The following is a 25195-nucleotide window of genomic DNA, read 5'->3' as shown; positions in this document are numbered from 1 at the left end:
GTTAAATTTACGATGAACTTGTAACGACAAAGAGTTCTTGTCCTTCTATTATGCATAAATGTTGTAAATTTGTTACCAGTATATAAAATTTCTTGTACCTTGTATCTGTTCTCCTGTTTTGTAATTATTTGTTACATAAAATTTCTTGTGCCATAATGTTAAAGAATAAATGCTAAAATTTCTTTATAATACAAAAAATAAATACTTAAATGTAAACAAATAAAAATTTGAATTGAAAAATTAAAGCAAGCAATATTTCTCCCTGAAAGTTTGGGCCAAAAACATGGGTGTGCATTATCCATGGAAGTGCATTATACACGGCAAAATACAGTACTGCTGGAAATGCTGCAGTAGGAAGCGAGTGATGTGAGATACAGGGGAGTTCCCAGAGACAATGGGAGAGTACGGTACAAGGTCCACGTGGAGTGACTTGCTTTTGATGGCAGGAGAGGTACTTTAACAAACAAGAGACAAGCACAGATGCTGCTACAAATTGGAGGAGGCATGGCTGCCTGCTCTCACTTATGGGGACTACAAAGAATTTAGATACGGGCAATAACGTTTCCATCAATAATTTAAAAAAAGAATGGGAATAATGTCAAGACAATGTACCATCAATTAAGAACGAAAATATATAAGACCAAGTGAAGGGGGGAAACTGCAAGTATATAGATACAGAGATAGATGTAGACACAGATTCACATAAAAGGATAAAGATGTGAAAGGTATTAAAACAATATATAGAAGGAAAAGATAGCTTTTACACAGGTACTGACAATATATTTTATAGTTATCTTTCAAATATTCTGAGTTAAATGAGGAAAAAGAAAACTAATTATTATCACGCGAAAACAACGTGCCAGGTAGTGGACTAGTTTTACAAATATTTTCTCATTTATTCCACATCACAACTGCATGAGATATTTCCACTTTTTTTTCTAATGTGAGTAAACTGGAATTCCATTCACAGTATCAGTTCATAGCTAGGGTTCGATTCAACGTCTGTGTGACTTAAAAACTCACATTCCCATTATACTTCATAACTACTATTGCTTTAGTCAATGAAAGAGCATTCACTTTAGAGACAAATAAACCAGAATTGATATATTATTTCTAAATTTTACTTCCTATATTGTCAGCTTTCTGGTGACAATATAGGAACACAGTTCTGTGTTCTATAGGACACAGAACAAGGTCTGTGTCTTTTCCACCTTCGTATCACTTACTCCTGGCAGTGCTCAAGTATATTGAAAGTGTCCAATCAGTTATTGTACTACTGAGTCTCATTTCCTCATATTTCAATATTCACAGCGAGATAAAATGAAACAGTTATAAAGAAAGACAAAGGACAGCAAGATAAAATGAAACAGTTATAAAGAAAGACAAAGGAAAGAGAAAATTTTCAAGAAAAACTTACAATAAAATAACCTAGAAATAAGTGAGATAAAAAAGTAATAGATGTAGATGGCATAAAACTGTATACATAATTATAAGGGTTATTTGAGTGATTTGCACATGTTGATGACAGTGGAACTTATGTTACTGTCAACACACAAGTATAGCACATTCCTGCTCTATGCCAGATCCTAATATTGTTCAGGGGGTTTACTCAAAAAGTCTAAACAGCATATTGTTGTCAATTAACCATTATCAAATATTCCAAAAATACTTTGTTTTTCTCCAAAACCTACATTGCAATTTAAAATTATATATCTGTGTTCACACTGCCAATAATAATTTTTTGCTTATATTGATTTTAACCCCTTTTCAGACTCCATTTGAGAAGCCTAAAGAGCCCTCCTTTTAAGGAACAGATTTTAGTATATACAATTTTAACAACATGGAGTTAAGAGTTTGGAAGCAAAATAATGCATATTCTAACAAAAGTTCACAGTTTTAGGTATCAAAGGAAATTATAATATGCATAATGCACAATAAGCAACATTTGCAAGCTACGCGTATGGAGCGTGGGTACATCTGGTATATTATTTAATCTGAATATTGTCTTTGTGTTATACACTCAGCATCGTACCAGTTATTTCAGTCCCCAAATTAACAGCACATTTAAATGCTTTACTCCAAGTCTATAACCTACAAAGCTCAAAACCAAAAATCCTAGAAAAAGGGAATGGTCTGAGCTAAAGTTAAAACACCAGATTTTACTTTTTTATTTAAAACTTACTTTTATTTAAACATTCCTACATGGTTTTCTAATAAAATTCAGGCCAAAACACAAAGAAATGACTTCAAATCATAAGTTTTTCTTACTAACAATAAATGAACATCAGCCCAGACATCTCTATGAAAAATGCAGATAAATAATAAGTACATAGTGACATAAATGACCATAGGGATCATTTTATGCATGGATTAAAATTATTTAATTGTAATTGCACTTAACAACAAAACAGAAGTGAAGTGTAAAATGTTCTAATTTTCTTTTTACCAAAAATTAATAAAAATCACAAAGGAAAAAAACTAAGTGGCTGGAATTATCATGGCTATTTTTCAAACTATATTTCACTTTTCAATACTACTGATTGATAACATGAAAAGATGAGGAAATTACCACACTAATGCATCTTCCTGCCTGTCATTTTGTTTTTTGTTCATTAAATATTGTCTTGGGGCTGTAAAAGTTTACATTCTGTCCCAATCCTAATAATCCCCATTGATGTTTAGTTTTAGTTTTATATTTCATCAGTCCTCTCCATTCCTGACTTCTTTATTTTAATGAAATACCTGAATTTTAGCATCAAGTAGTTTTTTCCAGGAAGGACTCAACAGTGCTGAGTTGTCCATGTTTGGGAATGACTGCCTCTTGCTTTCACACTTAGTGGACAGTTTTGATGAGTGTAATATTCTTGGATCACACTCTGCCTCAGAATTAAGCTTCTTTTACTCCGTTGTCTTTGGGCATTTAATATCACTATGAAGAATCTGAGGCTACTCTGATCCTCCTCCTGACAGACGTCATTCAATTTCTGCTTAAATACCCCAACCACAATTTTATCTGTAAAGTTTACTAACTTACATGTAATTAAAACAGGAATCAGGATTCCTCATTCATGTTAACCTTTTCTGGAGCACGGAATGTTCTTCCAATCTGCAAATTAAATTCTTTAATTATTTCAATACATTGTTTTACTTTAAATTGGAGTTTTTCAGTGATTTCTGTTTTTATTTGTTGGATTCTCAACTTCAGAAACACCAATTATCCTAATATAGATCCATTTCTTTTCTCCATGTGTGATGTTTTTCTAGTTGTATTTTTGCCTTTTTTTTAAATTAAATTTCTCCTTCTAATCATTAATATGATTTTCAGCTATATCTTTATCCCTTGGTGTTTCCAATGTTTTGAATTTTTTAGTAGTATTATTTGGGACTTCAGAGAAGAAACTCTGGGCATTCCTGAATAACTAATAAAAGAATTCAGGATATTGGACATAGGCAGTTATCAAAAAAAATGGCTATGCTTTTTAAACAAAAATAATTGATATTTCTTTTTTTTAATTAGTTTCAGGTGTACAAAGCAACATAATAGTTAGACATTTACACCCCTAACAAAGTGATAACCCCCCTCCTCCAAGCTACTAGTCTCTGACATTTTATATAACTGTTACAATAAATTGACTATCTTCCTTATGCTATACTCCACCTCTTGTGACTATATATGTGTATATATATATATATATTTATATATTATGTAAACATATAAACTTATGTAAGTGTATAAATATATATTTTAATTATAGTTGACATACAATATTGTTCTACTTCAGCTTCAGTTGTACAGCACAAAAATAATTGATTTTTCTAATAAAAGGAATTTGTGTTTTTGAATCTATCTCTACCTCAAACACGTTTCTGATGTCGATTATGATTTAAATGTCCTGTACCCAAAACAAAACCACTCTCCCAAACTTTCGCTATGATGTGTTCTGATTATCATTTGAATGGTACTGAGCAATATTTTGGCTAAGCACGTGCTTAAATCTTCTGTACCCAATATCCAGCACTTTCCCCCTGACCAGCCTACATTAAGAACTACCCAAAATGGAGTTATTTATGTGGATTTTTTCTACCAGGTTTCATGTCACTTAAAGAAAGATTTGTTTTTTAAAAAAGTAATGATTATTTTTTTCATCATCAAAAATAGCTTTCCTAGGATGATGGTGACAATTTAGTTTCTGGAAAACCAAAAATGTGTAGACAGTTTTATTTTATTTTCTTTTTTTTTCTTTTGCAAAAACAGAAATGGCCTAAAGTAAGACTAAAATGGGGTAATTAAGATCCTAAGTAAAGAGCAATAAAAAGAATTATATTGAAAATAAAATCGAATATTAGAACAAGGGAGTAAAAGATATTTAAGAGTTAAATATCATTGTAAGACACAAAACCATCACCCTAACCTAGGGACTGATGAATCAAGATGACTATTTTCTCTTTTTATGGGCAGGGAAAGCCTCACACAGACATTAATCTCTTTAGTCACCTATTCAAAACTGGGCTAAACAATAGAGGAAAACAGTAGAAATACAAAATTTTATGAAAAAAGAAGATATTAAACAGTATTTCGTCTGGACATAGAGGTTTGAGGAAAGGTGAAATATCCTGGGGTGGGGGTGGGGGATCGTAAAACATACAATCCAGTACCCACTCACTCAGAGGTCCTAATAGACCCTAGGGAGGGATAGATACCAACAATAACCCCTCAAGTTGATAGTATTCATTTTACAGAAAGGAAACAATATATCCATTTTATAGAGTAGGAAACTGAGGATTAGAGAGGTGAAAAGACTTGTTTAAGGTCATCCAACTTTATTAACAAGAAAACTGGAACCAGAATCCAGGTCCCCTGACTTCCTAAAGTTCATAATAGAAATGCAAGAAAATGCTGGGATGAGCAAGCCATGCACCTCTTTTCCCCCATGAATATCGTGCTTGACTGTGTCTCAGAAGATGGCTGTTCTCTCATTTTATCTGCTGCTCTGGAATGTGAAGGCGCAAGTAACGGAGTAATCTGTGCTCTTCCGTACGCTTCATGGAACATGACGGCAAGTAATGTTTTTCTTTTTAAGACATCAGATCAAGTCTGTAATTATTCACAGTCATAAATTAAAATTGCAATGCAAATAAGATGAAAGCTGAATATGATGAATATGAAATATCAAATATATGTTTACAGATGTGTTAAAAACAAAGATAAGAATCAGTGAAAGAGAGAGGTGAGATATACGAAGGCATTCACCAGCCACCCTTTAAAACCTTAAATAATGACAAGGATATAAAGTGTTGAAATGATGTGATTCATTTGAGCAAACAGAAAATCCATAAAATCCATTTTTATATTATAAAATGATATTTTAAGAAGTATCTGTTTGTCTGTCTAATGGCCCATTTTGCAATAAGTGCTTTTGTAACAGCCAAATAAATGGACAAGCCCCGCAGACTATGGTTATTTTCTATCTCTTTCTAAAGTAAACTCTGTATATTCAATTATAACGGCAATGGAGTGTGTATTGAGTTAAGAAGAATGGGAGATTGTGATAAGAGGGGGTGCCCCTCCTTGAAGCAAATAAATTTACTTCCTTGAGGTAAAGTAAATTTTGCTACTCTCAACCACTAGCAGAAAATTTCTTTTATCTTTTATGATATCTTCTATAATGGTTGCTGTTATTGAAATTGTATTGAATTAGCTAGAAACTCTATGGACCTGAACCATATCTGCAAGTTCACGTACTTACCACTAGGTGGCAGTGGCGCCATCTAGGGTAACTGACCTCCTGTAATATCTTCTCTTGCTTAGTAATCGCTTCTCCTCTACAGCACCTGGAGCTTCCCAACAATTAACACATGTCTCATTCAGAATTTTTTTGTGGTTATTAAGATACAACTGAGCTAACGAATAAAACACGAATTAGATATCTTTTTCCAAAAGTAATATTAGAATCAAGATTTAAAGAAAGATGGCCCTGTACACTATTGAATATTTGCCGCATTGCTCTGCATCCCTTCGAGTTGAATCGTACTGCACGAACTGAATCATGTTGGCACAGCTAGCTGCTGGCATGTTTAAATAGGTTTTGTCACCACTTACCTTAATTTAGGTTACAAAATTAATCTGACATGCTTCGTGGAGGCAGGAGCTCTCCTGATTCTGCTCCTTCAGGTGAGTTTTAATCTCACTGCTTATTCTTATCTAGATGAAGATCACATTTTATCCTGCTAATGAGCTTTGAAGCATAGTTTCTCCTTGCAGGACTGTTATTCTTCAAAAATATAGTAAAGAAATTCTTGCTGGAGCCCTCTGCTTTTTCTTTCACCTCACAAACCCATCCGTGGTTCAAAACTATCATCTCTGTTAAGAGCCATCCTTACCAAGAATCAATGCTTTCTTACACACATTTGTAAGCCTCTTTAATACATTCCCTCTTTTAATATGAGAGAGATTTTCCCCACACGTTCACTTAAGATATCCTATTAAGTAAGCTAGCAGTTTTCAGGTCTCCTCAGGTATCTATCTTTAAAGAAGCTTTGCCCTCTTGTCTTTCATTACCCTTCAGTACATTTTGAAGTAGAGAGAAGAGATTGATATTAAAGCTTCTATAGGAAACAATCTGTCTTCATTCTTTAATCAACAACAGGTTCTACAAAAACAAAGAAACAAACAAGAAAAACAGATGTCCTCTTAACTCTAGTCTGAGATTGTTTTCAACATGTCTATTTCTGTATCATATCTTTTAAAATTGTTTTTAAAAGCCCATGTGTTTGGTTGGTGCAAAAGCAATTGTGGTTTAAAAGGTTAAAAATAACTGCAAAAACCGCAAATACTTTTGTACCAACCTAATATTTAACAGAAAGCAAGATGTAACATCAGCATCAATAACTAGAAAATACAGGGAGTTTGATAGTATAAAAAAAAAAAAAACAGTGAAGAGCTGTTCTGACGGTAAGTCATATGCAAATTGCTTCCTTTTAAATGGTAGCATGATCAACACAAAGGATATTTCTGGATCTTGGCACATCAAACTATCCACAGATGAAACATGACTTAATTGCTTTGACCACAGTCCGAGTCAGAAGAGCTCAACTGGCAAATATAAAAATATTTTGGTGCTATTTGCATTTTCATTTGCGTAAGGAGCGATTTCATTTTAATGCCCAAAGCCTAAGTGACAAAACAACCCACAGGTAGTGAAACACACCTTGCAAACAACGGATACAATCCCTGACCAGAGTGTCTAAGGGTGTAGAGGACACATTGATCTCGTCGGCTACCTCCCTGTGCATAGGAAATACTGCTGTCAGCTCCTTCAAATTCAGATCACAGTATATTGAGAGTTTATGTCTTTAGAGGCTAAGCAGTTAAGCATTCACAGAGATTTGTTGCCTGCACCATCACCTTTAAATAACCTCCTAAAAATATTTTAATAATTATTCTAAATACCCAATGTTAACTGTTAATAGCTTAAGTTGCTTCCCGTAATTTCTCCTAACAATGTATTTCCAATAGTCATAGCAGAGTGAAGCTTGCTATATTTTTGAGTTTACTATGTAGCAGCCCAAATAAAGTAAAAATATATAGAAGAGGAAAAATATGACACAAAGAATAGGAAATTTCTCCAGGACTTGTATTAAATGTGATTCCAAAGCAAGTAACGGAAATATGTAGACTATAGACTCTCCATTTCTTCTAACCCGTTATCTTTGAGATGATGTTACTTTCATATTTTCTAAACTTTGTAATATAAACAGCAAACTTAATTCAGAAAAAAAAAAATCTGCCATCGCTGATTACCATAGCCAGGATCATAGACATTTAAATCAAAAGTCACTTGAGTTGGAAAAGGTTTAAGTTTTTTCAATAAATTATTTTTTATAATGACTATAAAAGTTATATAGTACCCAGAGGCTAGCTGGAGCTAGATACTTTACTGTACCTGAATTGTGGGGAATACTTTCTGAGACATAAAGCTGACAATCAGACATCCGAGTGTAACGGGGAAATAGCAGTCCCTGAAAGATTAAAGTGTGAATTTTAGTAACCTCACAGGCAAAAACCATTGTTCTTTCGCTTGTGAACCAGGAGATAGAATGAGCAAATGATAATACAAACACATGTAAGGAGATCAAAAGGGTAAATTCGTACCCCAAAATCACTGTGTGAAAGCTGAAAGTGAGAATTTTTGCTCCACAAAAATCTATACTTTTTCTACTATTTAAAATGCAGTTCTGTGATCATGTTAAAATATAAGCATAAAATGATGTAATTTACAAGGTTAAACTGAATTATTCTTTATTGAAATTCAATAAAGTCACTAATGTAATATAATCACCAACTATCTTTAATGTCATAAATTTTCTCCAAAATTTTAATTACTAGTAAAGAAGCACAGATATCTGTGGTTAAGCAAAATATATCTTGTTCAAAATATCATTATTATTTTTAAATGCATTCCTGATCCAAACAACATGAAAGAATATGGTTTCAGGAAATGAAATTTGAGGGGTGAAACTATGGAGAGCAAATGTTTAAAATAAGGAAAGCTACTGTTAATGTTTTTTTAAAAAGAAGAGAATGAATAATGATGCAAAGAACCTTGAGGAAATATTAACACTTTTATTTATATAATTTTTTATTCTTGAGCTTTTTTAATTACATAAAAATACTGTACACATAACAAACAGTAAATATCTGTCACCTACAATCTCTCCACTTTTATCAAAGTATTTAAAGTAACTTATGACAAACCTCACCTTTGACCGTCCAATCACAGATAGTATTTAGTAAACTTCTTTCAGATTTTTCCTGCATGGCTCTACCCACATACCTTTTTTAAATACCAAATACGACTGCTTTATTCTACATCTTTCTTTTTCAACTAAATTATGTGTCAGAAATGTCTTTCCAAGTTAGTGTATATAGAGATCGACCTCATTTACTTTTTATAACAGCATTCTATTTTATGGCGGCAACAAAATTTATTTAATCATCTGTTTACTGAAGAATATTTGTATCTTCTGCCATTTCAGAAAACCCTTATTCATATATATATATATATATTACTCTTGCCGTTCTTTCCATAGGATAGATTCTTAGGTGTCAGAATCAAAATCATCTTCCCAAAAAGATTGTACCAATTTTCACTACAAGTTTCCTCAAAACTCTGCATATTGTTAATTTATTTTTAATTTGGACTATTTTAAAAAACCGTTTTAACTTGTATTTTCTTTTCATTATTAATGATTCTGAATATTTTTATATCATTTTTGGATATTTATATTTATTTTGTTAGTTGCCAGATTATTTTCCTATTGGATAACTTCTTGTTTTTTTGTACAAGCTTTTTGTATATTTGATGTGTTTATTTTCTCCTCCTACTCTGCCATTTGTCTTTTAACTTTGTTTATAGGCTCTTTCTTTGCAGAACAGGAATTTTTTTTTTTCGCGTGTAGTTAAATGTGTCAAACTTTTCATGTGTGAGTCCTTAAATTTTTGCCTTGTTTAGGAAAGAATTTCTACCCTCAGTCTATAAAAATAATCTCTATAAATATAGAAATGCTATCATTGCCTTATTTAAATGTATTTCTCAATCCACATAGAATTGATTTAACTCTGATTCTAGTAAAATAAAATTTAAGTAAAAATTATCTTCAAATACTCACAGAATAATGAAACCTCAGAGCAATAAATAGTTAAGGTTTAAAAAGAAAAAATAATTCAGACAAACCTGATTACATTTCTTGATAAAAATCACTAGATTAGTGGGTAAAGGAAGGCAAGAGGTGCAATAAATTTAGACCTTTGACACACGCTGTCTCCATAAATCTTTCATTAAAAATTAATTCAAATTGGCTTCGAGGTGAGCACTGTCAACAGAATTGACATAAATTGGACTATAAACAACAGAAATAATAATAACATTGATGTATCCAGACCCAAAGAGGAGGAAACAAATACCACACGAAGACCTGTGATAGATCTAATTCACAAAGCTTTTATATTAATGATCTAGATGGAAGAAAGCAAAATAGCATGATCATTAATTTAACAAATGTCATTAAACTGAAAAGTGTGCCCACACATTTATTTGGAAGCATTATAATGGAAGGTTGTTGTGAAGGATAGAAACACCGTGGGATATCCAAATCAGATTTGACTTAGAGCCAAATCCATGGCCATTTTTCTATCCATATACCAGTTAGTTCAGTCAAATCGCACCGTGGTCACCACTTTGTAACTGGCTATAGACAAATTCATTCTGTTGGAGATAGCAGGAAGACAGCAAGCACCCTACTGTGGGGCAGTAGGGATATTCAGGAGAAGGGAGGGGCAGCGAAGGGAACAGATACTGAAGGCCTGGGAACATAAAAGTTCCCACAGCTACAGTACCTACTCCCAAGACCCTCAGACATGGCCCAAGCAGTGCAAAGTGCTCTGAAATCTGCCAGCACCTGAAAGTTGTGATAGAAAAAGTAAATAAAATACAAACCAACAATGATAATTAAAAGTGACTGAACTGGTTTAGATGAAACAGTCACGGAAGCATAATAAAGTGTTAACATTAAATCCTCATAACATTTTAGTGTTTAAAAAATGCTTCCACATAGTCTCATTTGATTAATACCCTGAGGCAGTCAGAAAACCATGATTAATAGATCCATTTCCCCCCTGGAACTAAGATCAAGAAAATTGCCAAAGATTACATAGTTCCTTTGCTGAGGAGCTGCGATTTCTACTACATCGACTCGTACCTTTTAAAGCCATTTACAAAGAAGTGCAATCAGGTTTGGGCATCTATAGAAATCATAATTCAAAACTTCCTTTTAAAAGAAAAGCAGACTGTATCTTCATGAGCCATACAATGAATACACTAAACACATTCTTTGTCCTCAAATCTATCTACCTATTTTTCCTCAGCTTTCCTTCCATCCTTTATTTATTCCCTTTTCCCCCCTGACCCTTACTCTCAAAAACAATGGGACTGTAAGAAGCAGCTCAAGGGAGTAAGTATATTTAAGTACAATGTATTACAACAAAATATTTTTGGGAAAATCTCACCTTCTTATCGAGGGCAATGGGAGAAATTTTTTGTCCCTAGAAGTACCGAAGGTCTAGGAGGCTCTCAAGTCACTTTTGGGATAAACTTTAATGTGTCCATGCCAAATGGTAATATCCGTTCTCCACATGGGCATTACACTATAATATACAGACAGCCTGGATATCTGCCAGTATACAGGTAGTTGGAATGAAATATTTCATCAGAGGAATGTTATTCTTATATTAAGATACTCTTGTCACGATGCCTTACAACTGTTGATTTCCTTTTTATAACACTTGCTTACCGCTGTAAATGTAGCACAAATATGTGTGTGTGTGTGTGTGTGTGTGTGTGTGTGTGTGTGTGTCTGTATATTTTTCCAAGTGGACAACTCAAACAGTGCAGTTTTCAGCCTATTCATAACATTAATAAAAACACAAAGTTAAATGTTTCCTAAACATAAGTTTAAATGATTATGTGCAACAATACGGCATCACTAGAATAGATCAAATGACCTCATCAAAAATGTTTGAGAAGATGTCAGACTAATCCATGTTAAATTTCAAAATTTAACTGTGAAATCTCTCCGGCTAACCATCTGTTTATCTACTTCCTCCTATATATAATCAAATTTCTTTCAAACAGAAACTCTTACATTGACAGAGTAAATGAGTCCAAATATTTGCCTTAATAGATCTTCACTTTAATCAAATAAAATTAATCTTTTAACTGAAGTGAAATTTACATTTGTGTGTTTGATCTACAATATTTCTGAAGGATATTCATAATATTTTGTACACTACAAAAAGCATATCTACTTTTATTTATATTTCAAGCAGCTGGTCTGGGTATATAATCATAGATGAAAATGTTCTTAATTGGAATATAGTCTCTAAGTTTTACTGGATTTCAATCTTATTTATAAAAAGGAGCAAAGTTTGCCAAAATACATGCACTTCAGAAACATTTTAATTCACAAAAGTGTTAGGTATCCATGATTCTTGTGTGTGCATTAAATTTTTGGAAAACAATTTAATTTCAGATGATATTTCAGGTTCAGAAAGCCTAAATAGATATTTTGAAAGGTTGTGAGGTGAGAAGACAGTTAAATAAAGAAAGGGAAGTGCTACTGAGGAAAAATGGGGCAGACTATTTGCAAATGTTGATTAGTAAACTTCCACGAGGAACTAGAAGAATTCATGTTTCAACACACCATCATTTCACATTAGTCTCCTTTCTACCATATAAGGTAAACATCATTCACAAAAAGTAAACAAAGAGCACAGCTTTTACTGAAAATACACATACTTGAGAGAGAAATATTTTGATGATTAAATTATCTGAATAGTAGTTCAGCGCTTGGTTTTCACTAGTCAATTAACTCCTGAGAACACTAGTCAACTAATTCCTGAGAGCATAAAGTCACAGTATCTTTTGCATAAAGTGACTAGCTCAAATCCTGACTTAGAATTAGCCTGTGGACAATAAGATCCAGGATGGCAGAGTAGATAAAGGCTGGGCTTGCCTCATCCCATGAACACATCAAAATTATAATTAAATTATAGAACAATCAACCTGGAGAACCATCTGAAGTCTTGCTGAACAGAAGTTTAATAACTAAGGAAATAAAAAAGAAGTCACATCGAGATTGGTAGGAGAAGCAGAGACGCGAAACAGGCTGGTCCCACACCCACGTGTGTAGGTTTAAAATTAGGAGAGATATCTCAGCCATAGAGGTTCCCCACGAAGGAGCAAGGAACCACAGCCCCCCACACCAGGCTCCTTAACCAAGGGTACTGGTGCCAGTAAGAGGAGCCCCCACAACTTCTGGCTGTGAAAAACAGTGGAGATTCCAACCATCTGGGTGGGACAGAAGGCTGTAGGAAACCCAGACATACTCTTAAAGGGCCCACACAGACACTCACTCTGGGCTCTGGTGGAGGGATGGTGACTCTGGAGGCATTAGAGGCATCTGAGGAGAGACTGAGCTGTGAAACTTTGGGGTCAGGACTAGAGGAACAGGACCCCTGTGTGAGGTCCTCCTCCTGTGCAGCCGGCAGGCAGGCGCCATCTTTCCTGTGTTGAGCCCGCCCCCACAGGCCAAATCTGAATCTGATTGGCCTGGTGAGCTCCAATGCTCCACTCTGCTAACTCACCGAGACCCTGCCTCACGCAACCTTCATACTGGAGGAGGCTTTATCAGTGGCTGAACCTTACAGGAGCTGGTAGGTGGCAGCAGGCCTCAGAGTGTCCTGGCTTTTTGTAGAACTACCCTAGACCTGGTACCGGTAGCAGCCATCTTCAGTTCACAGTGTGGCCTCTCCCACACCGCCTCCACATACAGCATAGGTAGCAACAAACTGTGGATCACTCAGTAGCTCCTACCACGTATTCCCAGGCCGGTCACAGGCAATGGCTGACCTGGGCCTGCACCAGAGCACTTCCCAAGAGTCCCCATAAGCAACATACTTGGAGGTTGGCTTCAGACCACAGCAGAGCACCACAGAATTAGCCCCACAAGCAACACACACAAAGGGCAGTTTCAACAGGCACCAGAGCTCACTGGGGTGAAGCCCACTCCATGGGGTAAGAAGCCCCTTACAGCAGCCCATAAGCTGTGGACATGGCCAAACCCCATAGTCAGTCAGCCTGAAGGTCAATACCACCCACTGACATGCCAACAGCAATCAAGGCTCAACTATAACAGAAGGGCACACACAATCCACACAAAGGACACTCCTGCAGCACCCAGAGCAGGTGGCCAGGGAGACTGTGCCACTGTGTCCCACAGGATCCACACTACATACGGCCACCCAGCAAGAATGGGAGACATAACAGCCCTACCTAATACATAGAAACAAATAGGCAGAGGCAACCAAAATGAGGAAACAAAGAAATACATCCAAAATGAAAAAACAGGAAAAAAACTCCAGAAAAAGAACTAAACAAAATATTGGCACGCAACCTACCAGATACAGAGTCCAAAACATTATAAGTATGCTCAAGGAACACAGTGAGAACTTCAACAAATAGATAGCAGGCATAGAAAAGGACATAGAAACCATAGAAAAGAACCAGTCAGATGTGAAGAATACAGCAACTGAAATGAAGAATGCAGAAGAAGGAATCAGCAGCAGACCCAATGAAGCAGAGGATTGAATCAACGATTTGGAAGACAAGGCAGCAGAAAGCACCCCATCGGAACAGTGAAAGAAAAAATAATCCAAAAAAAAAAAAATGAGGGTAGTTTAAGAGACCTCTGGGACAATATCAAGTGTAACAACATTCACATCATAGGGGTACTGGAAGGAAAAAGGAGAGAGCAAGAGATTGAGTATCTATTTGAAGAAGTGATGACTGAAAAGTTTCCTAACCTGGTGGAGGACATAGACATACAAGTCCAGGCAGAGCAGAGAGTCCCAAACAAGATGAATCCAAACAGGCCCCACACCAAGACACATTATAATTAAAATGGCAAAAATTAGAGACAAAGAGAGAATCCTTAAAGCAGCAAGAGAAAAGCAGTTAGTTACCTACCACAGAGCTCCCATAAGACTGTCCGCTGATTTCTGAACAGAAACTTTGCAGGCCAGAAGGGATTTGCAAGAAATATTCAAAGTGATGATAAGAAAGGACCTACAACAAAGACTACTCTAAATTATCAAGGCTATTATTTAGAATCAAAGGACAAATAAAGAGCTTCCCAGACAAGAAAAAACTAAAGGAGTTCATCACCACCAAAACAGTATGACAAGGAACGTTAGAAGGACTTCAAGATGGTGGTGTGGGGGGGGGAAATATTAAAAATATGAACAATATAATGGCAATAGCTACATATCTATCAATAATTGCTTTCAATATAAGTGGATTAAATGCTCCAATCAAAAACATAGGGTGGCTGAATGGATAAGAAAACAAAACCCTTACATATGCTGCCTATAAGAGATTCACTTCAGATTGAAAGACACACATAGACTGAAAATAGAGATGGAAAGTGTTATTTCATGAAAATGAAATGAAACACAAAAAAGACTGAAGTAGCAATACTTACACCAGACAAAATAGACTTTAAAAGCTATAACAACATACAGAGAAGGACCCAGTAATCCTACTTGATGGTATTTATCTGAAGAAACCCAAAATGCTACTTCAAGGGGACGTGCATCCATATGTTCATTGCAGCATTGTTTACAATGGCCAAGAGGTGGAGGCAGCCTGAGTGTCCATCGATAGAAGAATGAATAAAGAGGAGGTGATACATATATACAGTGGAATATTGCTTGGCCAGGGAAGGAAATGGGTTCTTGCCATCTGCATCAGCATGGATGGACCTGGAGGGTATTGTACGGAGGGGAGTAGGTCAGACAGTGAACAACAGATGCAATACGATTTCACTTATATGCGGAATCTAAAGAACAAAATAAACAAAACAGAAATAAACTCATAGATACAGAGAACATTTTGATGGATGTCAGATGGGAGAGGGATTAGGGGTGTGGGTGAAAAAGGGGAAGGGATTAAGAAGTACAACTAGATTATTGCGAAGTAGTCATGGGGATGTAGGGTACAGCAAAGGATTATAGTCAATAATATTGTAATAACTGCCTATGGTGTCAGATGCGCTACCTGTGCTGTATGTGGAGGTGGTGTGGAAGAGGCCACACTGTGAACTGAAGACGGCTGCTACCATTATCAGGTCTAGGGTAGCTCTACAAAAAGCCAGAACACTTTGAGTCCTGCTGCCGTCTGTCGGCTTTATTGGGTGATATATGGGAAGGGGTTGGGGAACAGGGTGAAAAAGATGAATGGCTTAATAAGTACAAATTGGTAATTACAAAATAATCATGGGGACATAAAGGAAAGTGTAAGGAATATAGTCAATAATATAGTAATAACTATGTGTGGTGCCAGGTGTGTACTAGACTAGTCAGGAGGATCACTTCTTAAATTATATAAATGTCTAACCACGTGTTGTATACCCCAAATTAATATAAAACAATATTGAATGTCAACTGTAACTGAAAATTTTTAAAGGTGAGGAAAAGGTGAAAGGCAATAAGTGCTCCAAATTTCCAGGTATGAAACAAATGCATCATGGGGGTGTAATGTACAGCATAGAGAATATATTCAATAACATTGGGACAGCATGATATCATTTCAGATGGTTGCTTATCATAGTGATCACTTCTTTAGGTATATAAAGGTTGAATATCATGTACACCTGAAACTAATATAATATTGCACGCTAACTATACTTTTAATAAAAATCTTTTTAAAAAAGAATTAACCTGTGATTTATATTTTTATAAAATTACGCATTTATCATAAAGAGTCATATTTTTTATTAATCCCTAGAAAAATTACTTTTTGAATGTATAAAAGCTATGTGTGTGTAGATATAACGTATGAACTTCTATTTACCAATAATTAGCTTCCAGGACTGTGTCTGACAACTTTTAATGATCATAAGTTTCCAGCTTATGTTTTGTAATTGTAATCAATTTATCACTAAAATAGTTTTTGAGGCGTAAAGTGGCTCGTATTTGAGTATTTCATGTTCAGCATTTAAGTGTTATTGTCAGGCACCTCGATATTCTCATCATTGCCAGGAGATGGCGCTGTGGGTTTAAATCGCAGAGCTAAAATCCCAAAGCAGAATTGAGTTCTTTTCAGTTTGTTTCTTCCTTAATTCGTTGACACCAGGCAAGCCCTAAAAGTATTCAACCATTTTTCTTTCTTAAAAATTTTTGAATGTTTTCCAACATTAGATAAAGATAAGATTCGAGGGAGAAAACAAGGGTAATAGAAATAAGTATATCATCCCCTAGGGAGTGCAACTGAATGCAAGAGTACGTCCCAGGTAACCTAGGAAAGAGTATATCCTTCAGAAACTCTTTTCGTAAGTTTTCCTCCATCCCCATCTGCGCATCCTTCATTGTTCTATGGGGTCTCAACAGTGCAGGGTACGGCAGGCGCCAAGTTTTTCTGCTCGCCTTAAAAGTCGTCATAATGGAAAGACCCCACGGGAGCCAGGTGAGCCCTTTGCTCGGGGACCCGCAGGCGCGCCCGCGTGGGGCGCACAGTCGCGCTGAAAAAGGTGCTTCTCCGGGGCTGAGGGTCTTCCTTCAACGTTTGCTCAAACTTAAGATACCTTGTCGCCAAACAGTCGTGAGGATCAACCTTTTCTTTAAAATAGATGAAGAAAAAAAGAAAATCTTCTCGAAAGAACTTTCTATCAACAGGTTTCCACTTTTCCACGGTCGAAGTCCTTGGAATTGCCAAGCACTTTAAAGCAATTGTAAGGCGGGGGCCCTGGCTCAACGACTGTAATGTTCCAGCTGCCTTGGTCCCTCCACCCTCGCTGCCCTCCTCATTAGCCCCTCCAGTCCCCGAGACACAGGCTCCGGGAGTTTCTCTGCAGTGAGCTTTGCAGGACCTGGCGAAGAACGTAAGAACATACTGATGACAAAACGATACCAAAAGGCTTGACTTCAGGAGCTCAATGGGCTTGAATCTCTCCGCCTGCGAGTGGCTCCTGCGTCCCCAAACTCGGCATGGGACAGAATGATGAACCTCAGCTGTGCAGGCTTCAGGCGGACCCAAGGACCATCACACCGCGCCGGGCGGGCGAGGGGCGGGGATAGGCAAGTGCAACTCCAACGTCAGCTTGCCTCTGACCTCGGTTGGAAAGCGGCCAAAGGCGCCGGGGAGCAGCCGGGCACGCCCTGCTTCAGCGAGTTGAACACCGCCAGTGAGGGCTCGGAGACTGAACTCCCCAGGCCGTTTCCAGGGGGAAGGCCCCTGGCGTCCTCGTGGGCCCGGCCAGATGCGGCCTTCAGGACTGGACTCCTCCGAGGCCGGGAAGCGCCTCTGGGAGAAGGTCCCATCGCTCCCAGGGGATTTGCTTTTCCAGAGCAGCTCCCAAGCCAAACTTGATTGCATCTTTTGCCAAACTTTGCTTTTACTTTTTGGAATGTTCTCAAATAGATAAATTGAAACACACACACGTACACACACACAATCCTCCCTTTCTTCTGATACCCAAATACCAGTGTTCCGGGTTCTCCTAACCTTTTAATCTAGGTAAGTGATAAACTGTTTATCAGGGCTATAGAAATAACACAGAGGAACTCCTGGCTTCGCTCTTGGAAAGCAGATTAGATTGTGTTCCGTTCTGATTTTATTTAAGTTCTTATTTCAATTTGCAAGCAAAGATTAATATAGATGATCACTAAGAAATTTAAGACCTAAAAATTTAGTTTGGTCTGAAGCTCAATGCTCTAATTTCAGTGCGTTGCTGCTTGCTGAATATTTTTGAATCCTTTCAAAACCATAGGTATGTTCCCTCCTGCTGTAACAAAACTGTAGTCATTTTTGCACAACATGTTCCGGCGTCTATAAATTTGGTGTCCAACACGCGGTCAAAATCTCCGTGTCCTGACGTGTGTGAGCCAACGGGCCTCACTGCGCCAACCAGCTCAGCACCAAGGGCGCCCTGATGGGCGTTACTGGAGGGCGCCCACCCGCCCGTCTCGCCCGCGGAGTCAGTCCCTTGCGTTTTCTGTCCCCCAATTGCTTCGGTAACTCACAGTGACCTCTGAAAATGCACAGAATCAGAGGACTGCGCTTCCAATGCTTCGTTCTCAGGGGTCATCTGTGGGTCAGGAGTTTTCCCCGCGGGCTAATTTCTCACCCTGTTTCCCCCAGCAACCAGAAGGTGTTTACTTTGGCTTGTCTGCTACCTTTCCAACTTGCTAGTTACATCAGGAGCCCAGGCCTTTTCCCTGCTTCTTGACGGAACAAAGTTCAAGTGCACAGATCTCCGGAGCTCCTGCGGCCAGACCGCACTAAGTGAGCAGCTGACGTCAGCCCTTCTCTGGTCCGAAACCAGGCGGCGGGATCCCTCTCAAGTGAAGAGAGAGAGCCTAGGCTGTGACATAGGGCTGACGACGATTAAACTAGGTAACGAGACACCAGGCAGATGTGTTTTCATTGCCCTGTAAGATAAATGAAGTGTTAAGTGCCTGACAACTTCCCAGAAGCAATCAGCAAAAGTTTACGAGTGCATAAACCTCAAAGACCATTCCTCTATGGTTGTTATAAGGCCCACATTTCAAGCTTGTATAAATTCTCCAGCAGTTTCCCACTGCTAAGTCTCCAGTGGCTATTAAGCAGCCACCTCCTCCGGGGAGACCTGGGGGTATTTTCTTTAACCACCAAAGAAAGAGGGTTTTGGCTCCTACTGAGTGAAATAAAGTTGCGCAAAAGTTTGTTTCAGAAGTTTGGACGGCCAGGGAGAGGAGGGTTGGAAGGACCGCCTGGAGGTGCAGTCCGGGAAGGGTCACGAGGTGCAATCCGGTGCTGAGTTATCTGATAGCGGCGAAGGACCAAGGGAAGACCGTGGGGTGGGGGAGAAGGGGGTCACAGGTCTAAGCCGTGGCAGGCGGCGCCCGCCTTGGCCGATTTGGGTGGTCACTCCTGCTGTGCATTTCATCCCTGCAGGACACAGCCCTCTGTGGCGCCCGTAGCTAAGCCCGAGCTCCTACAAAGCCCGGGAGTGGTACTTCCTTAGCCCTTCCAGTGTCCACTGAGTGGCCGGCAGGAACCCAGGCGTCCCGCGGAAAGTGCCAGCCCACTAGGAAGGCAGGCTGGGTGGAGAACCGAGTCAGACATCGGGGACTGTCTTCATTCTGCTCAGAGCCACGACGGTGGCAGCCTCGAGCCTCCCTAGGATTTTGATTAGTTAGTATTAGCACACACGATTCACCTACACGTTTATAGAGAACCTTTGTTTATGATCCCAGTGAAAAGAAAGCTGCTAATTGAAAAACAGTAACAGGAGCGTGTCTTTAGCTTCCTAAAGGGAGAGGTTAACAGCTGCGAGAGCCCGGGGAGGGAGGTTGGGAGGGAAGCGGTGATCGAGGGGCTGCCCTGCACGGAAACGTGCTTTTGAATCCCCAGAGAAACCCGCGGGCCTATTCAAGTCTTCCAGAACCACTGGGTTCCAGGCAGTAAAGCCTCCCTCGGCCCGCTCGTTCTTTGTCAGACTTCGGGTTCCAGTAAATCCGAAGGCGCGAAGGTAACCAACGACTGCTGCGTAGTATTTCTGTCCTCGTGAGACTGAATCTCAGGCAATTATTTTGGAAAGATACCGCTGCGCCCCTATTCATTCTTTCCAGGTGAAAATGCAGACGCTTCTGTGTCGTCCTCACCCTTCCTTTATGAACTAAGGCGCCCAACTGTTCTGATATTACCATTCAAAAACAGGTTCTGTGGCGAACCTCATTTGTGAATCTATTACAGAGATTAATAGATTATTTCTCCTTTTTCAACTAATTCTCAGTTGGGAAATTTAACCATATGGTAAGGAGAGAATTAGAATTTCATCACATTAGAGCAAAATGTAATGAAAAGAGTCCAACACCTGGGGCCAACTCAGAAAGGCACAATTAAAAGGTTTTTAATGAAACCAGAGAAACCAAAAATTTCATAGGCTTCAGTAATTCTGCCACATAAGAAAGATTTATTAGAGGTGTTGGGAAATATTGTTTTTACTTATGTCATAAGGATGAACACTAGCAGCTAAATACCATGTGCTCCCAGACACGCAACTCGGGAGCGAGAGGTCGGTATGTACCCTTTCCCGTCCGAGAAGAGCTCTGTCTTCACAGACGTCCCCCACATCCCATTACCAGCCCTTCCAGAACAACCGAGGCAGGTCCAGACGCCCCTGAATGGCTTCCTAGCTGTGGTGGTTACGTTTCGGGGCAAATCAACAGACACAAATGCCCCACGTGGGGTGTGAGAGGATTTGACTCCTGGTGAAGTTGACTGTTCTGAAACTACAGGATTTTAATCTGGAGAAAAGTTTGAGAAATCAGTTTTTTTCTGTTTAGGTAATTGTGTGCTTCACAGTCATCATTACTGTAGCAGTTATTTGAGGACCCCCTCAAAGGCATCCCTTTTTTAATCTAATGGGCTTCATAATCAATTCGCTCTTCATTTTCCTCCCCCCACCCCCAGCCGGGTTGGAAATGGGAAGGGGGGTGGTCGTGGAAACAAGGCAATGTATTCGAGGGGGACGATTTCTTTGCTCTCTTACTAGCTGAGAATCTTGGGTAAATTTTGGACAAGCCAGCCGGGACACCACTTCACACCCTGCCCCCCCCCACCAAAGTCCCATCTCCAAATCGAGACCAGAGTCAACATGCGAACAGGGGTGGAGTATAATTCTCGCCTGGAATGGTAATTTAGCCTAAGATGAGGCAGCAGTAGCGAGGGAAGGGCAGTGGGGGTGGGGTGCGGTGGGTGGGGGCGTCAGCTTTCCACAGGACTCCCGGGCTTCGCCGCGGATCTACAATTTGCTGAAGGAGCAAAGAACATCCTCGACTCTAAGTAGGGCTTTTAGTGTGCTCATTGATGAGTGAAAGTCGCCACACATGTCAAGCTAAAGGCAGTTGTTGGGTTACTAACAGGACCCAGCGCCTTGCAAACATATGCGCTAAGCTGTGTATACAGATGGCAGGCAGAATAATGGAGCAGGCGCCTTTTATAAAGCTCTAGCTGCTGCCTGTCTTCAGACCTGGGAAATGAAACTATTCAGACTCGCGGCCAGATAGCGCCTGCGATTGTTTGTTACCGTTTTAATCCTATTAATTAAAACGTTAACCTGATTGGGTAGAAAGCGCTGTCCCAACAGGCGAGTCTTCTTCATAATAACCTACTCAGAGATAATGATGTAAAAGACTCCCCCGTCTGCGGCGGCGGCTGGTTGATGGGTCCGGAAATCTCTTGAAGGTGAATCCAAGCAAGATAAACGGTGCGGAGAGGAGGCGCGGGGCTGGGCTCAGAGCGGCGGCGGCCCCACTCGCTCCGCGCCCACCCTCCCACCATGCGGGGCCGCGGCCCATGTTGAGCCCCAGCAGCCAGCACCATCGGCTGGAGACGAAGAAGAAGAAGAAGAGGAGGCGGCGAGCGCGGGGGAAGGCGAAAAAGAAAAAGAAGGGGAGAGGGCTGCCAGCAGCACCCGGACCGACGCGCGCATCAGCCCCGGAGCCCGGCTCGGGCGCGTCTTCCACGCCGCCTGACACCCGAGCCGAGGCGGCGGCGGCGGCCGGCGCGGCCGGCCGGGGCTGCGCGCCGGCGCCGGACCATGGAGCGCGGGCTGCACCTCGGCGCGGCCGCCGCGGGCGAAGACGACCTCTTTCTGCACAAGAGCCTGAGCGCCTCCACCGCCAAGCGCTTGGAGGCGGCTTTCCGCTCCACGCCCCCGGGCATGGACCTGTCCCTGGCGCCGCCGCCTCGGGAACGCCCGGCGTCCTCCTCGTCGCCCCTGGGCTGCTTCGAGCCGGCTGACCCCGAGGGGGCAGGGCTGCTGCTGCCGCCTCCTGGAGGAGGCGGCGGCGGCGGCGGCGCGGGGGGCGTCCCCGGGCTGCTGGTGGGCTCTGCCGGCGTTGGGGGCGACCCTAGCCTGAGCAGCCTGCCGGCTGGAGCTGCTCTATGCCTCAAATACGGCGAGAGCGCGAGCCGGGGCTCGGTGGCCGAGAGCAGCGGCGGCGAGCAGAGCCCCGACGACGACAGCGACGGCCGCTGCGAGCTGGTGCTGCGGGCCGGAGGCGCGGACCCGCGGGCCTCCCCGGGCGCGGGAGGCGGCGGCGCCAAGGCGGCCGAGGGCTGCTCCAACGCCCACCTCCACGGCGGCGCCAGCGCCCCCCCGGGGGGCCCCGGTGGCGGCAGCAGCGGGGGTAGCAGCGGCGCTGCCGGCGGTGGCAGCAGCAGCAAGAAATCCAAAGAGCAGAAAGCGCTGCGGCTCAACATCAACGCCCGGGAGCGCCGGCGGATGCACGACCTGAACGACGCGCTGGACGAGCTGCGCGCCGTGATCCCCTACGCGCACAGCCCCTCGGTGCGCAAGCTCTCCAAGATCGCCACGCTGCTGCTCGCCAAGAACTACATCCTCATGCAGGCGCAGGCCCTGGAGGAGATGCGGCGCCTTGTCGCCTACCTCAACCAAGGCCAGGCCATCTCCGCCGCCTCGCTACCAAGCTCCGCGGCAGCGGCCGCGGCGGCCGCTGCCCTGCACCCGGCGCTCGGCGCCTACGAGCAGGCTGCCGGCTACCCGTTCAGCGCCGGGCTGCCCCCGGCCGCCTCTTGCCCGGAGAAGTGCGCCCTGTTCAACAGCGTCTCCTCCAGCCTCTGCAAACAGTGCACGGAGAAGCCTTAAACACCCCCCTCCCCCGAGAAACACAAGACCGACCAAAAAGCTAGAGGAAAGGGAAAAGCTGTCCCCCACCCCCCTTTTTTGGTCCTCTGGTACTTGGGAAACACTTGCAGAACAAACAAAGCAGAGGCGAGAACTGAAGAGACCTTTCAGAGACAAACGGGACTTTCAGACTGACATCCCCAGAATCTCGGTCTTTGGGGTGGGGAGGGAGGGAGGAGGGAGGTGGAGTTGGGCTGGAGTACGGATGTCTTTTTTCTCAGAAAAGTGGCAACTTTGGTGACAGCCTAGACCGCGAGGAAGCAGAGTTTTCCTTTAAGGTTACAATTAAGTTGAGACGTAGTCGCTTGGTTATTAAGCGTGGAGAGCATTAAATGGCAAAATACTAATCTTACTAATTGTGAATTTGGCTAGTGCTGAGTGGGAGAAGAGGAGTCCGGGGTTGGGTGACTTATGGGACGGAATATTCATTCAGACAAATCAGAAAGGGCACTTGAAAATAAATTTTGACTCTGAGCCAGGAGAAAAACTTGAAAGGTAGATTTAAGTGAAAAAAAAAAAGAAAAAAGAAAACGAAAGAGACACGTTGCTATTAAAGACTTGTATTTTTTATTGTCTCTGAACTTTAATCCTGTGAAAATGCTCAAAAGTTTTGGCAAGAGTGATATAAAAACCTGACTGTGGCTGAAAGAATTGCATTTAAAAATATTTATGTGCACCTTGTTACTTTCCACTCTGCAATGATGTATTAACAATTCATGGTATTTATTTGTTATTCTTCAATGACCCTTCCACATCAACAATATTTATCAAGTGTTAAGGTCATGGGTCTTATGTGCAGATTTTTTTTAATGCCTCTAAATTCTGTTTTATAGATTAACTTATAATGTGTGCCAACTGTTTCAAAGGTCTATTTGCCAACAAGTATGAAGAGACCTATTGATGTATCTGAGCTGCTTAGGTTCATCAAAGATCACCTGGATTTTTTCAGTTGCATCATCCCTGTATTTAAATTGAGCTTTAATAAATTGCTTCAGTCCAAAAATTACAGGAAAGGTGTATTCTTAATTGATGAATTGATCTCTTTTTGAAAAGGGGACTCCTTTGCATTCTAAAAGGGAAAGACATCACAGCAATAGATCCTATAAGTAAGACACCAGGCTAAGCAAATATTTTTCCAGGCTGTGCTGTGCATTTTTAAAGGTCTAATTTAATTGCTTTTAATATATATGTACATATATAAGTTATTTTAACTGTGGAGAATTATTTAAGTTAAAAGACTGGTTTGATTTGCCTATGGTGTGAAATCCTTTGTTATTTTTCTAAAAAAATAGAATTTAAAAAGAAATAAAATAAAACTAAGGAAGAGCAAGAAGCTATTTACCCAAAGTGAGCTTTCAGTTTTAGTTTGCATGGCTGTTTGCCTGCCTTTCTATCCTATGAAAACCAAGAAAACCTTTTTTAAAAAATGGAGTCCTGCTATTTTCCACTCCTTGCAGATAATACAAATTTAGTTTGTCAGGTTGGATGGCGAGTTGGGAGCTGTAATGGATCTATTGGTGGGTTTTGGATGTATAAAGAATGATATATATATTCAATAGGTCAATCAGACTATGACAGCTATGTACGACCATTTGTATGTGTATCTATGTCAGAAAGAATCTTTATTAAAATATTTTGATCAAACATTTTATTATGCTGTGCTTTGTGGAAGGAACAGTCACCTCTCTTCTGTGTTACTTTTTGCTTGAAAGGTAACAAAAAAGAAAGGAGTTAAAGAGAAGGTGAAACTAAAGTTTTGTGAAGGATACCCAATTAGGAGTGGTAGTTCACTTGTTTACTTGTTCAAAGGATGGTGGGTGGGCCTGGTCATTGGAGGAGAGAGAAACTGGGTCAGTGATGAGACCCACAGGACATCTGGAGTTCCTGT

General features: G+C 40.5%; 1 protein-coding gene across 1 annotated transcript; it reads left to right on the top strand.

Annotated features, from left to right (window-relative positions):
- The first annotated feature begins 22197 nt into the window (after positions 1–22197).
- BHLHE22 (basic helix-loop-helix family member e22) lies at positions 22198–24953 on the top strand. The gene has a single exon (XM_033125690.1). The coding sequence runs from the start codon at positions 22198–22200 to the stop codon at positions 23266–23268; it is 1071 nt and encodes a 356-aa protein (XP_032981581.1). The 3' UTR covers positions 23269–24953.
- The last annotated feature ends 242 nt before the right edge of the window (positions 24954–25195 follow it).

The sequence above is a fragment of the Rhinolophus ferrumequinum genome, chromosome 14 (genome assembly GCF_004115265.2).
Source record: "Rhinolophus ferrumequinum isolate MPI-CBG mRhiFer1 chromosome 14, mRhiFer1_v1.p, whole genome shotgun sequence".
NCBI lineage: Eukaryota > Metazoa > Chordata > Mammalia > Chiroptera > Rhinolophidae > Rhinolophus > Rhinolophus ferrumequinum.
The sequence above is the reverse complement of the archived record's forward strand: the minus strand, read 5'-3'. Positions and strand labels throughout refer to the sequence as shown.

Excerpts from the sequence above, each read along its gene's own strand:
- BHLHE22 (XM_033125690.1), top strand. The coding sequence starts at position 22,198 with ATGGAGCGCGGGCTGCACCTCGGCGCGGCCGCCGCGGGCGAAGACGAC.